The 15,167-nt window shown below is 42.7% G+C and overlaps 1 protein-coding gene across 1 annotated transcript in view; it reads left to right on the forward strand.

The window, feature by feature from the left end:
• Pgm5 (phosphoglucomutase 5) overlaps nucleotides 1-15,167 on the forward strand; it is a 174,103-nt gene that overhangs the window by 125,733 nt on the left and 33,203 nt on the right. Inside the window, exons 8-9 of the mRNA XM_004653149.2 lie at nucleotides 4,160-4,295; nucleotides 9,250-9,433. Of these exons, the coding sequence (XP_004653206.1) occupies nucleotides 4,160-4,295; nucleotides 9,250-9,433 (320 nt within the window). The remainder of the gene's footprint in view (nucleotides 1-4,159; nucleotides 4,296-9,249; nucleotides 9,434-15,167) is intronic.

Raw genomic sequence — 15,167 nt, forward strand, 5'->3', positions numbered from 1 at the left:
TCTTTCAACTCTAACCAAAATCATCCATAAACTGCCTTTAACACTGCAATTTGTCTCTTAGTCCAAGGTTTCAAATCCTTCCACATTATTCCTGCAAATAAGTTCCAAAAGGCCAAAAGCCACACAGTCAGGTTTCTATCAGTAATGACTCCACCCTTGGCACCAATTTTCCTGTTGCAGTTACCTTCCTGTTGCTGGAACAAAACACTGTCCAAAAGTAGCTTGTGGGAAGAAGGGATTTACTTTGGCTTGTAGACTTGAGTAGAAGCTTCATAATGGCAGGGAAAAGAGAGCATGAACAAAGGCTGGACATCACCTCCTGACCAACATTAGGTGGACAACAGCAACAGGAGAGTGTGCCAAACACTCACAGGGTGAAGCTGGCTCTAACACCCATAAGCCCGCCCCCCAAAACACACGCCTCCTCCAGGAGTCTCCAGTTCCCATACTGCCACCAGCTGGGAACCAAGCATTCAGAACACATGAGTTTATGGAGAAGCCCTAATTCAAACTACCACGCTGTCCAAATCCATTTACACAACATTCTGGGAAAGACATGTCTTCAAATGTGAATTTCTTTATTAAATTTAATTATGTATGTATTTATTGGAGAGAAAGAGAGAGAGATAGAGAGAGTAAGTGGGAGTGCCAGGGCCTTCAGCCACTGCAAATGAACTCCAGACACATTCACCACCTTGTGCATTTGGCTTTTGTGGGTTCTGGGGAGTTGAACCTCAGTCCTTAGGCTTCAGAGGCAAGTGCCTTAACCACTAAGCCACCTCTCCAGTCTCAAATGTGAATTTCTGTACATCACTGACATGTTTGAACATTTATATTTTTCTTATGAAACAATGTATACATGCTTATCAAGGAAATAACATAAATGAAAGGGAAGAAAAGCAACCATAATTTTATCACTTCAGATAAGTAATCATTGATGATAGTTCTGCAGTTCACCTGGACACCAACAAATATGCATGCATTTTCTTCAGTAATATACCAGATATTCATTTTTAACAAGCTAGTTTTTTCTATTTATTGAAATTGGATGACCATTATTCTGTGTTACTAAAGATTCTTATTTAAAATGCTGTCTATACAAGAAGGTTTTGTCTATACAATATGCCTTTTCCTAGTTATCCCATTGTTCAGGAATTGATATTATTTTTCTAAAATGTCCTACTAACTACTTCTGTAAATGGCTTTATGAGTACAGTTGTAGAAGTAGAACAGCTGGGTCCAAAGATGAGAAAATCTTAAAGGGTTTTGATCATTACTGTCAAATTACTATAGTAAACTGTCTTCACTTACATTGGTGCTTTGTTTGTATTATGCATTCTCCTCAATCCTAGCCAATCTTTGCTAATTCAACAGCCCCTCATCTTATTCTATTAGGCCACAGTGAGATCAAACATTTTTTTTCCAATTTTGCTGGACATTATTGTTTTCCTCTTGGAAGTTGCTTGTTTGGGAATGTGGCTCAGTAGTGGAGCAGTTGCCTTGCACGTGCAAGACCTGAGGTTTTATCCTTACCATCTCCCTGCCTCCTATTTGTGCCCTTTCACATAGCTGTCTATTGGGGTTCCTGTTTTTACTACTGACTGATAAAAACGTTTTCAGACGTAAAGTCTGTTAGCTCTGTCATGTGTAGTGTGTGAACATTTCCCCCTTTATTTTGACTCCATTCGTAGCAGAGTTTTAGAAAACCATTTGGTTCCTTTGTGCTTTTTGTATTCCTTGTGTAATGTACCTGACATTGATAAGATATTAGAGTTTACTTGCCTTAAAGAGTTAAAGGGCCCACAAGGCCCCCTCCAAAGCATGTTGTTATCATCCAGTGGAAACATCTAAGCACAGGACCATTATCGTCTCTATTGCTTCCTCAAGAAACTCTAAAGAACAGCTAATTTTGCTCAATTGTCAGCTCCTTATGAGTCCTGGCAAACGTTGAGCTTGTTGCAAGGATGTGCAGGCCACATCACAGTTCACTGTGTGGTTGGCTAATGATTGAGGTGTTCTCTTTTCATCCCTCTAAAAGCACTCTGTGTCTCTAAATTCTGCCATCTTATCTGACTGTCTTAACCGCATCTGATGGCTCGAGCTTTACGTAATGTGATCCAGCTGGAGACTCAAGGTATGCAAAGCCCTTGTTTTAGAACAAAAGGGTATTTTTCTTCAGCCAGTAAGTAAAAGTGATTTTTTTTCAGCTATAAAAGGACAAAAGGTTTTGAAATGATTGTACTGGGCAGGGTTTCCTAGACTTGTTTTTTTGGCGGTTGGCCATATGGCTAAGCCAAAGTCTTCCAAACTTCTTCCATTTTTGTAGCAGTATGAAGAATTCACTGGCTGAGACCAGAGTCATTTTATGGTGTGATGATTAATGTCCAGGGTCTTCTTAGCCTAGAGACAACTGTACTGGGACATCTAACAGTGTCAGTCAGACCACTGCTCCGTGTGTGTTAAAAGCTAAAAGCCTGGTCCTTTTCCTTGGTGATTCAAGTAACTTTGCTACCTTCTCTGCTTGTATGTTTTCGGCCTTGAGGAAGAACATGAAGAATTTAACAGGGAAAACACAACAGTGCGAAATGGAATAGCGATAGTCGTCAGCTTCAATGAGAATGCATCAGAGGTTTAACTCAACTAAGATTTCATCCCGTTTTCAAGGTTTAAGCAGCTGTGTGATGCGTCTCCTTTATGGATTTAATAGGGATGCCCTATAGTCTCGAAATCAAGAGTCCATCTTCACTGCTCTTTCCCTTCAGACCTTAGCATGGCTATTCTCAGGTCCTAATTCAGATGTCATCAACACTGTGAGCTCGAGCCTCACAACCTGCCTTAGTCTCCAGGGCTGCCACCACTGTCACCACAGGCTGGGTGGCTTAAAACATCTCTAATAGTCCTCAAAGCCAGGCATCCAACAGTGAGGTGTTGGCAGAGGCAGGCTTTCTCTGAGGGCTCCAGCAGAGGATGCTCCTGGAGTTTCAAGTGGCTCCATGTACTCTTCAGCAATTAGAAGTATAAACCCAGGCTCTGCCTCTTTCTCTGTGAAGCCTGTGACTCAATTTCTCTTCTTCCATGTCTTCACTATGTCTCTCTCTCTCTCTCTCTCTCTGTGTGTGTGTGTGTGTGTGTGTGTGTGTGTGTGTGTGTGTGTGTATGCGCACACACATGCTACAGCACACATGTGGAAATCAGACAACAACATCAAGGTGTTGGTCCTCACCTTCACTTCTTCCTCATTTGAGGCAGGGCTGTCCTTCTCATTCTTGTGCACTGCTGCATGCTCCAGGCTCACTGCTTCACGCTCCTGTGAAATTCGCCTATTTCTGCTTCCCTGTGAAATTCTATTTCCACCTCCCATCTCCCTGTCAAGTCAGAATCTGCTACAGTTTCCAGCTTTTAGTGTCTGGAGAGCTGAACTCAGATACTCAGATTTGAACAGCATGAACTTAATTCACTGAGCCATCTCTCCAGCTCTCTTCACTTCTTATAAGAACACTTGTCATTGGATTTAGGGCTCACCTGGGGAATCTAGGGTGACCTCATTTTATCCCTAACCTAATTATACCTGAAAAGACCATTTCTGCCAAATAAGTTCACACCCACGGGGGAAGAGGATGTGTCTTGGGGGCCACCACTCAGCCTTTGATAAAGCAACCTTTCTTGCTGTCCTCTGACGTTAGCATCCACTTTAATTTCTTCAAAGCATTTGTTCTCATTTGATGGACCTTCCACCTCTGCCTATCTGATCTTTTCTTGCCAGTTTCTGTCTATTTGAATTCAGACGTTGAGCAAGGAGCTATCTTGCTTACTGTTATATCCCCAAGAGGGAGAAAAAAATGCTTAGCATAGTGTAGTATTCATCAAATATTTACTGAATAAAAGAATGAATTTAGATTGTTTTGCTAATGTGATTCAACTTGGGTTTCTTCAATAGTTTCCAAGATTTTACTATATTTTTGTTTTTATCTTATTTTGACTAGAATTTCACTTGTATACTTTTGTGAAAAGCTAATGGATACAGAACAGTGGTTTTGTACAGTGCTCAATATATCCAGCCATTTTACTGTAACACTGAGTTGCTAACTGGTCTGCTTAGGTCCTTTGCTTTCTCCCTGGAGTGAATCCTCAGTAGAACATTTTGTTTTGTTCCCCTTAGGCTCTGATCACCTCAGAGAGAAAGATGGCCTCTGGGCTGTCTTAGTCTGGCTGTCCATTATCGCTGCCCGGAAGCAGAATGTGGAGGACATTGTACGAGATCACTGGGCCAAATATGGCCGCCACTACTATTGCAGGTGAGAAGGAGCAGGGTCCCTGCATGGGCCCTGAAGAAGTGCTTTTAGTAGAGAGATTTTCTGAAACACCTGGAGATGCAGCTGGATCATTCCCAACAGGGATTGGGAGTGGGGGGGTGTTGACAGTTACCAAACCAGAAAGCCCAGCTTTTCCCTCCCATCTTCATCAGAGATAGAAGGTGGGTTGTCATCTCAAGGGAGTATGTGAATGCAGAACTTTGAGGAATCCTTCAGGAGTCATGGTGGCAAAATAGAAGTATTCTTGTGGCTTCTCCATCTGTCCTTAGGGAAGGGGCAGGCACAGAAGCTGTGCCAGGTTAGGTGCTTTTTTAATCCTGTTTCTTACCTCTGCACTCATGGTCAGAATGATATCCCATATACCCAAGCCTGAAGGGGCCACCTGGCACAGGAGCCTCAGATTTTTGAGGGGCATATGCATGTATGTGATGCGTGTCCATATGTGTGCACATGTGTGTACGCAAATGCAGGTACATGTCAGAAGTCAACACTGGGTGTCTTCCTTCATTTGCTCACCTATTTGGCTAGAGTAGCCAGCCAGCAAGTCCTGGGTGTCTTCCTGTCTCTGTCTCCCTAGTTCTGTGATCACAGATGCCTGCCACCACTTCTGGGAGCATCTTACATGGGTGCCAGGGATCCGAACTCAGGTCCTTATATTGATAAAATGGGTACTTTACCCACTAAGCCAGCCCCACAAGCCCTGGATTTTCCTCAAGGTTTATCTTCATGACAAATGACATGAAAAGGAAAATATTATATGGAAAGAAGGCAAATGAAAGAATGTGGGAGGAAGTTTAGGATAGGTGGTCTTTATCTCTTTCCTAGTGTTGAAGACAGAGAGAGCAAGAACATTTTGGAAATATGGTTGCTTACTAGGTACATAATCCCAGGTGCATGCAGAGCATATGCATTTAGCACCAAGCCATGGTTTAGGGGAGAAATGGCAGGAAAGGATGTTAACTGAGGAGAACTCTATGCAGGCTAAGAGGAATTGAGAGTAGTCTTAGACTTTATGCATTAAAAGCAAAGAGATTGTGGCTCATTTTGTATGTCTTATGAGTAATTAGCAGCTTTGGGTATTCCTTTTTTTTTGAGAGCTTGAGGGGCAGAAATAGTGCTTTAGACATTTTCCTTATAAGATGAATGATTCTTCATTTATAAAGCCACTTACTTAGGTAAATATCAGAACATAAGGAAGACTGTAAGATACTTATTAATCTCGAAGAGCATGCAATGTTCTGGGAAATCTAGACAACACCAGAATGTTCTTGGTTCTTGTTTGGACAAGAAGCTGAGAACACGGTAGCCTGCAAACCACCCCAGCTTATTCACTGAATCACACACTAGGGATTCTCAAGGCAAGAAGGAGCTTGTTCTTATCATCTGTATTTTTAAAAAAAATTTTTTGTTTATTTTTATTTATTTATTTATTTGAGAGCAACAGACAGAGAGAAAGAGAAAGAGAGAATGGGCACACCAGGGCGTCCAGCTACTGCAAATGAACTCCAGACACGTGTGCTCCCTGGTGCATCTGGCTAATGTGGATCCTGACGAATCGAGCCTCGAACCTGGGTCCTTAGGCTTCACAGGCAAGCGATTAACTACTAAGCCATCTCTCCAGCCCATCATCAGTATTTCTAACAAGGACCTCAACTGTCCAATTCTTGTAGAGTTTATGTATTTAATTTGAATACAAGTGTTAACTGGCACATGAATTATTCTATTGTGTGACAATATCGCAGAAACTCTAACCTGATAACACACATTTATTGCTAACCTCTGGCTTAATGATGTCACTTTGAGTCAGAGAAGTGTTCCCCATAGTTTGTGGAATGATTATTTAGGGCCCTGCCAATGTTTGGAAGAAATAGGGTTATGATAAATGTATTTATAATATACTTCATTTTTGTGGCCAAGAACTTATAATACTAATTGTTTTTATAATGAACACCATATTAGATAATTTGCAAATGGAGATTTAATTTCTTGTAGGACAATGAGTTATGTTACAGATTTCTGTCCAGAAAGATCATAGAGATAAAGAAAGAAGGAAGAAGGAATAGGTACAATGAAAGATAAACATTTTCTTCAATCCCAGCAAATGGAAAGTTGAGAGGTGTTTCTGAAATCAATTACTTCTAGCCTGACAATTTTCTTGGCAAGAAGGAAATAATAAAACAATGTCAGTTCAACTAATACTGAGCCTAAAGTTGTATCTGAGAAAAATATTCTAATCCTCTTGGTTTGAGGAGACCTCACAAGCAATGTGTCACTTAAAGGTTTCATCCTTTGTCAATGGGCCGGTGGTGGTGGCTGAAGGAGCCATGCAGGTAATGAGGGGAAGAGCATGCTAGATTGCTTGTGTGTGGAGATGAATGTTTGGGCATATAGCCAAGACATGATCTCAGCCATAGAATAAATGTGGCCTACCTCATTAGTTGATTTTTTTTTTTTTAGCCTTTGAATCTCTTTCTTTTAGTGACTCTCTCTAGACTCTCCTATCCCATCCTCCTGTGCTATTTGTTTGGATAGGGTCTTGCTATCTAGCCAGCCTACTTTTGAACTTGGGATTGATGCTTCTGGGATTATAAGCGGGTGCCACCGAGTTTGGCTCTTAGTTGGGTCTTTACTCTCCCCAAATGACTATGTGTAAAGTTCTGTGGTTGCAAAGAGTACTAACAGTGACTCAGAGCTCCCTTCTTTCAGTCCGTGCTAAGCGTTATCTATGCCGCAAGAAGCCAAGCACAAGTTCCTTCCATAGCCACTTTGGCCCAGCTGCCCCTGCTTGGGATCCCTTTCTGTAAATGACCTCCTAGGAATGTCAGGTCTTGTTCAAGACTGTCTGGTGTTAGGAGAAGTCATTCCTTTATGGTAGTGACTAAAGAAAACAAGAACAGAGTCCAATGCCTGGCATTGTACCAACTGTATGGTATATATTATCCTATATTTTAAAAGTATTTTATTTTTATTTATTTATTTGAAAGAGGGAGGGAGGAAGGGAGAGAGAGAGAGAGAGAGAGAGAGAGAGAGAGAGAGACAGAGAGAGAATGGGTGTGCCAGGGCATCCAGCGGCTGGAAATGAACTCCAGATGTATGAACCACCTTGTGCATCTGGCTTACATGGGCCCTGGGGAGTTGAACCTGCTTTGGCTTTGCAAACAAGTGCCTTGACCATTAAGCAATCTCTCCAGTCCCCTTATCCTATCTTAAACTCTACAACAATAAATGGGATAGGGATGATACACAGTCCTTTCTGCTTCTAATCCTCTCAGCCCACCACTGCATGTGATTCTCTTGACTAGGACTATTTTTTTAAAAAAAATATTTATTTATTTTATTTGAGAGAGAGAGAAGGAGATAGAGGGAGAGAATGGCTGCACCAGAGCCTTCAGCTGCTACAAATGAACTCCAGCCACATATACTACCTTGTACATCTGTCTTATGTGGGTCCTGGGGAATAGAACGTGGGTCCTTTGGCTTTGCAGCCAAATACCTTAACCACTAAGCCATCTCTTCAGTCCTAGGAGTACTTTTTATGAATGGAACAATTGTGACATTCCTTCAAAGTTTGTAAGAGATTTTTATAGCATATTCAATTCACTTTCTCCCTCTCTTTGTGCCCTCCTATCTGTTCTCCATTCCAGTCTACTAACACAGCGTTTACTAAGCAGCAGAGAACAAAAGAGCTAATGTCTGTGCCCTCCAAGAGCTCAGTCTGGAAGGAAAAGACAGACAATAAGTATTAAAGAAATATAGAAACAAGACTAGAAAATATAAGACAATATAAAAGAAAATACACAGATGATGTGAGATGAGAAAAGAGGGGAACTACATGGATGCTCAGAGATATCACCTTCAGGAGGTCTGAAGATGAACAGAAAGGAAACAGACAGTTCTTGGGATGTATCTAGTACAGAGGGGTATAAGTGCTGTACTTAACTTGTCATTGCTGGGACAAAATACCCGACCAGAAGCAGCTTATGAAAGGAAAAGCTTTATTTTAGGCTTGTTATATCCAGGGGCAACTTCATCATGACAGAAGAAACTAGCTCACTTCATCATACATTCATAACAGAGAGCCAAAGAGAATAGCCAGAAATCAAGCTGGCTCAGAACACACAGTAAGCTAGACTCACCCTAGCCAGTGACGCACCTCCTCCAGTAGGACTTTGCCTGCTGGAGACTAGAAAGGAAGCTTAATCAAAAATACCTGGTGCGGGCTGAAGGGGTGGCTTAGCGGTTAAGGCATTTGCCTGCAAAGCCAAAGGACCCAGGTTCGACTCCCCGGGACCCACGTTAGCCAGATGCACAAGGTGGCACATGTGTCTGGAGTTTGTTTGCAGTGGCTGGAGGCCCTGGAATGCCCATTCTCTCTCTCTCAACCTCTTTCTCTCTGTCAAATAAATAAATAAATAAATAAAAGGGGCCTTAAAAAATACCTGATGCTATGGGGGGATATTTACATTCAAACCACCACAACGGGAAAGCATGAGGTGGGGGAACCAAAAGCAAGAACCAAGGCCCAGAGGCAAGAATGGGCAAAGTGTCACTGAGGACTGAAGCAGAGGCCATGGTTGCTGGAGAAAGTGAGTGGGGTGCAAAGTCAGGCAATATCAAGTCAAGTGGGGTGATGTCAAATGAGTCAATTCGTGATAGACTGTGGTTGGGGTTTTGGGTTTTGTTCTCAACATGACCGATGTTTAGGAAGGGGCTTAAAGGAAAGGAGTGGCATGATTATTTTTACAAGGCCACTGGCTACCATGTGGGGACTGCGCTGTAAAGGGCCATTTGGGGAAAAGGCCAACTGAGGGCGCTTTTCTGTTCTGTCCTTTTCTGAAGCTAGAACCAATGATTAGATAGATCATCATGGGGTCCACCCAATTGCGACTTCTCTGATTGGGTTTTGTTTTCCCTATGCCCTGCTTTCCCTCAACAGGTTTGACTATGAGGGGCTGGAGCCCAAGGCAACATACTATATCATGAGGGACTTGGAAGCCCTGATCACAGACAAGTCCTTCATTGGTCAGCAGTTTGCTGTGGGGAGCCACATCTACAGTGTTGCGAAGACAGACAGCTTTGAATACGTGGACCCTGTGGATGGCACTGTGACTAAGAAACAGGTACTTGCTAGGGAAGCTCCAAAACAAGTGGATCGGTGGAACTGTTGGGCAATGTGTACAGAAATGGAGAAGTCTTTAGGGATGATCTCACATGCAGAGCTCTACAGCAAGGAGCAGGAAGCTCTCAATAGAGGCTGCCCCAACCTTTAGTGGTGGAGGGTGGATGAGAACCTGGGCTTCTTGGTCCAGTATGGCATCCACGTGGGCATTTGTGGTTCAATACCTCCAACAGGCATAGCTTCAGCATTTCCTTCTCAAATGGCCCTTGGGTGCTTTTATATGGTGGCCATTATTGGTGATAGACTCAGAAAAGTTTCTAGAGCAAAAACATCCTGGTCCACAGGATGTTTCACCTTGCGTTACCTTATGTCATTGAAGAACCACAGGAGCTTAGCGAGATGGATTCAGTCCCACTGGTAGGGAAAGGACATTGGGAACTTTTGTCCAGAAATCCTAAAGGGAAGATTTATCAACAAATGATTATCATAGGTAAGTGGTAAAACCAATCACAGCTTCTGTTACGGTTTCATCTTTGTGGGCTGTGTAAGAAACACAGCTCTACAATTATTTTTCTTCTCAGTTTTGTGTATTTATTCATTAGGGCAAATATTGGCCCCACTGGAAATAAATTATAGGCATTACAGAATAATGTTAAGAGAAGTTTAATACTCAAATTCCTGAATCCTAATCTTCTTATATATCCTTTATGAGTTCAGACAATTAACTAAGGCAGAAGCTCAAAGTATAGGTGACATATAATTACTGCTGCTCTGATTTGACTAGCATGTCTATTCTGCTCTGTTTTATGGGCATTCCAAATCCTAGTACCTTCTTGCTATTCTTCTGGTATTCGCTCTAGTCTGCTTAGTTTTTAAAAATATTTTATTTGTTTATTTGAGAGAAAGATGGAGAGAGGGCGAGAGAGAGATTGAGAAAGGAAATGGACATACCAGGGCCTCTATCCCCTGCAAACAAACTCCAGACATATGTGTCACCTTGTACATCTGGCTTTATGTGGGTACTGGGGACTCAAACGTGGGTCCTTTGGCTTTGCCAACAAGTATCTTAACTGCTATCTAAGCCTTCTCTCCAGCCCAGTCTGCTTAGTTTTATCATGCCTTTTCCACCTCCATAAAAATGTCAGTCATAAAAAGATAGCTGACTGCCCACCCACCATGAGATATGCCACCTCTACCACAGCTGCCAGGGCCCAGGAGAACTTGCTGAGGAAGCAGCAACATGAATACTGTTCTTACTGCTAGCCTGACAACCAGCTCCAGGGCAGTGTTAACAGACAGGGTGATCAATGAAAACTCATCACAGTAGAAATCCAAAGACTATAGAGAGCTCAACACTCAATCAGACTGCCAGCAAGTCTGCCATGGCTCAGGGAACACTGCAGAAGAGGGGGTGGAAAGATTGGAAGAGCCACAGAGTATGTGGGAGTACCCTGAGACATGGTTCCCTGTTACCTCACAAGAACTGAGTGGTGCCTTTATGAATGCCCCCCCCCCCCAGTGAATACCATAACTCCACTGAGGAAGGACTGAGGGAAATGGGAGCAGGGACAAGGGAATAAAAGAATATAACCTGTTACTATATATATATATATATATATATATATATATATATATATATATATGAAATAAAATATATTTTTAAAAAATCATTCCTTCATCTGGAAGCCATTATATGGTCCCACAGTCAGTTTAGAGGGTTGAGAGAAGGGCAGCAAATAGTGCAAAGGCTGATTCAAATCTACCACTTCCTAGCTGTGACTTTAGGAAAGTGGCTTCATTTCTTTAGGTGACACTTGATTCTCCTTCTGTAGAATACTCATTTCCCAGAACTGCTTTAGAAATTGATTGAACTGAGGTGCACAAAAGCTCTTAGCTCTCCCTTGCGTAGGGGTACACCAAGCATTTCTGCAGCTGTGCTTCATGTCACTCACCACAGCTGCAGAGCTCCTGAGTGCGTGCTGACGTAACCGCAGTCCCAGCCCTTGCAGACGGGACGTCAGGAGCTTGCTGGCGTCTTTGCTTCACCTCTGCCTTGGACACTTGTTTTCCAGTTTTGCATCACTTTCCCTCTAGACAAGCTTCCCCAAGCCTAAGGATCACTTTGCCTGTATTGTCAGATTCAAGAGATTTGAAATATATGCTTTCCAAAGTATATCTTTGAGGTTTTTGTTCTTTGGTGGGGAAGGCTTGGAATCACCCTTGGAAGGACTTGTCTAGTTAGCACGCTATACCCAGTCACAAAATGCTTGTTCATTGACGTTTCTTTTTGCTGCTGCTATTGTTTTGAAATCCAGTATTTCTTCTCGAGAGGACTAAGCATTTCGATGTTTCCTTCTGGAATGTTCTAATCACGTACGATAGGCTAATTCCTCCAGTGAATCTCGAGTTTGGCCATCAGCTTTTTCTATTTCTCTTACCTTATCACCACAGCTATGAGTTTGCATTTTCAGTCTGGAATTTATTAATTTTTCCTTCCCACGCTGTTCTATCTGACCTCAAATGTGGCTATCAATAGATGAGTGCTAGCAGAATCCACTTCTGGGAATTTTTCTAGCAAAGAAGAGGAAATTCTTGTGCCTCTTCTGATATTCCAGGCCTCTATGAGTGACATCTTCATTTAATGGTGGTTCACTGGAGGTTTTTCTTTTCTTTCTTTCTTTCTTTTCTTTTTCTTTTTTTTTTGTTTTTGTTTTTGTGTTCAGATCTGGCTATGGCTCAGCGAAGGCAGTGAGCAGCCAGTTAAAGCTCATTGTCAGACAATCACAGACGATTCTTTTGCCACAGCTGGGTGCTGGGGGGGGGGGGTTGTGCCGCGTGGTTATCAGAAGATACCATCATTCACTTCAAAGATGGCTGAATCCAAGGCATGCTTCAAATAATATTTGGCAAAAATCATCTTAGTTTTTTGAGTGATAGGCATCTAAATAGCATTTTTGAATTTAAATTAACTAGGGCTGAGCTGGGGAGATGATACAGTGGGTAACCTGCTTTCCACACAAGCGTGGGGACTCGAGTTCAGATCCAGCAGTGTATAAACCTTCCTCTTTCACCAGAGTCCCATCAAAATGGACCAATATATTTTAAATTTCCTTGTTTTTGACAGGGTGTCACACCATAGTTAAGGCTGGCCTGGAACTCATGGTGTAGCCCAGGCTGGCTTTTAACTTGCAGCAGTTCTCCTGTCTCAGTCCCCTGAGCTACCTTGTATAGCTTCTGGGCAGCCTCAGGCAAGTTCTTCAACCTCCCATGACATATAAGAAAACTCAGGAATAATAAATGGCTACCTTGCATAGCCACTGGGAGAACTGAGTAATGCATGCAAATTCCTGCCACATAATAAACACTGGGAAATGGTTGATTAAAATCACTTAATGAGGAAGCATCCTTGGAAGGGTGGAGGGGTGTAGCTCAGTGGTCAAGAACTTGCCTAGCATGCTCTGGGTCTGATTTCTAGCCCTGAAATAAAGCAAAACAAGATAGAGCATCCTGGCATTTGATGACTCATGTGTAATAAGAAAATTGAGGGGGAAAATGTACAACTTTTCAAGGTGTCGTGTGAAGCTAGGAGAAGTCCTCTGGTTTCTGAATCACTGATTCAGACTCACATTTCTCTGCCCCTATGGTCACCCCCTGTGCTTATTCAGAAAGGGGAAAGTCCTTTAAAGCAGTCAAGAAAGGTCGTTTTTGTCCTTAGTTTTAGGTCAGAGTCAGGAAACAGGTCATGGCGGGGGGAGGGGGTGGGAGCTGTTTCTCATACATCTCTAGAGATAAAGGAGAAATGCTTTCCCTATAAAAATGAAGTTAAAATCCTGTTCTGATGATAAGCCCCTGGCCAGCCCCATGGTTGGGAAAATGTTCCGCAAAGTCTCCTCCCATGCCTGAGATCCTGCAAGGGTCATTCAAGGAACAAGGAGGGAACCCAGCAACATTCCACCCCAGTGCAAGCCTCCAGGGGCCTCTCTGCCTTGCATTGGCTTCCTGGGTTTCATGGGACTTACAACGGCTGTGTCCACAGCTCCGGGTGTCTGATGTATTTGTGACTTTTCTGTTAGGCTAAGAAATGACAATGTAATGAGGCTTGGTTCCTCTGTAATTTTTTAAATTATTTATTTATTTATTTGAGAACGACAGACACAGAGAGAAAGACAGGTAGAGGGAGAGAGAGAGAATGGGCGCGCCAGGGCTTCCAGCCTCTGCAAACGAACTCCAGACGCGTGCGCCCCCTTGTGCATCTGGCTAACGTGGGACCTGGGGAACCGAGCCTCGAACCGGGGTCCTTAGGCTTCACAGGCAAGCGCTTAACCGCTAAGCCATCTCTCCAGCCCTCCTCTGTAAATTTTTAGATTCCTCTGGGCACCTGTCTGTTCATCCTCAGGTAAAATCTAGTTATATGGGTGACCAATGCTAATTTCTTCAAATATGAGTAGGAGAAATCAGCAATTGCTACTATGGGAGTAGGAGAACAGTTTGACCAAATTGCTGACTAGTTTAAGAACCTGGTAATGAGATAGAAAGGATGAGGGAACACTTGGCAAGTCCATAGGGTCTTGCGTTAAAAAAAATTTTTTTTAATTTATTTGCAAGCTGAGAGAGGAGAGAGAGGGAATGTCAGGGCCTCGTGCCACTGCAGGTGAACTCCAGACATATGTGCCACTTTGTGCATCTGGCTTGATGTAGGTACTGGAGAATCAATTCCGGGCTACCAGGCTTGGCAAGCAAGTGCCTTTAACCACTGAGCATTGTTTTTAGCCTGTGGCTTGCTTTGCTTCAAGGATAAAGTCATTGTGTAAATATCCAGGGAATCTTGTGTGTTTCCTTGGTGTGGGGCATCCTCGCTCTCTCTCCTCTCTCTCTCTCTCTCTCTCTTTCTCTCTCTCTCTCTCTCTCCCCATCCCATCGTCAGTATTCTAAGTCACATCATCAATAATAAGACAGTCCCTTAACATCCCTTTCTCTCATCCCTACTCCTAGCCTTAGTCCCAGAGTGTTCTCTCAGTGCCTGCTGGTGGAGATCCCACAGGTGCTGACAAAAGAATTACCCCAACATTGGTGCAATAAATGGACCATTTGGTAGATGAGAGCCACGCTGGGAGCTGTCATATTGCTGCTGTTGTGACAAACTATAGCCTACATCTTGAAATTTTGCTTTGAGTTAAGAAACTTTGATATTTCAAGCAAAATTTAAGCAACTGAGTTTTTTTTAAAAAAATTGTGTATTTTATTTATTTATTTGAGAGCAACAGAATGAGAGAGAAAGAAGGAGAGAGGGAGAGAGGGAGAGGGAGAGAGAGAGAATGGGTGCATCAGGGCTTCCAGCCACTGCAAACGAACTCCAGATTCATGTGCCACCTTATGCGGCTTATGTGGTTACAGGGGAGTTGAGCCTTGAACCAGGGTCCTTAGGCTTCACTGGCAAGAGCTTAACTACTAAGCCATCTCTCCAGCTTTGTAACAGTATTTTTAATACTCTCATCCAACTTTTATTTTTAGCAAATAAAACAAAAAACATAAAATCCTTCTAGTGCTAAAAAAAAAACTTGCAAGTAATAGGTCAGCTGATATTTCAAAACCTGATGTAAATCAGCACATACCAGGTAGCTGATGTGGAAAGCCAAATTTGATTTGATTATGTTAGCCTAACTGTGGGAATATTAGTCCTTCAAGTCACACAGACTATATGGAAACAGCTAGACGTTCCTCCACCTGGAAGCAAG

Source organism: Jaculus jaculus, chromosome 1 (assembly GCF_020740685.1).
Source record: "Jaculus jaculus isolate mJacJac1 chromosome 1, mJacJac1.mat.Y.cur, whole genome shotgun sequence".
Classification (NCBI taxonomy): Eukaryota; Metazoa; Chordata; class Mammalia; order Rodentia; family Dipodidae; genus Jaculus; species Jaculus jaculus.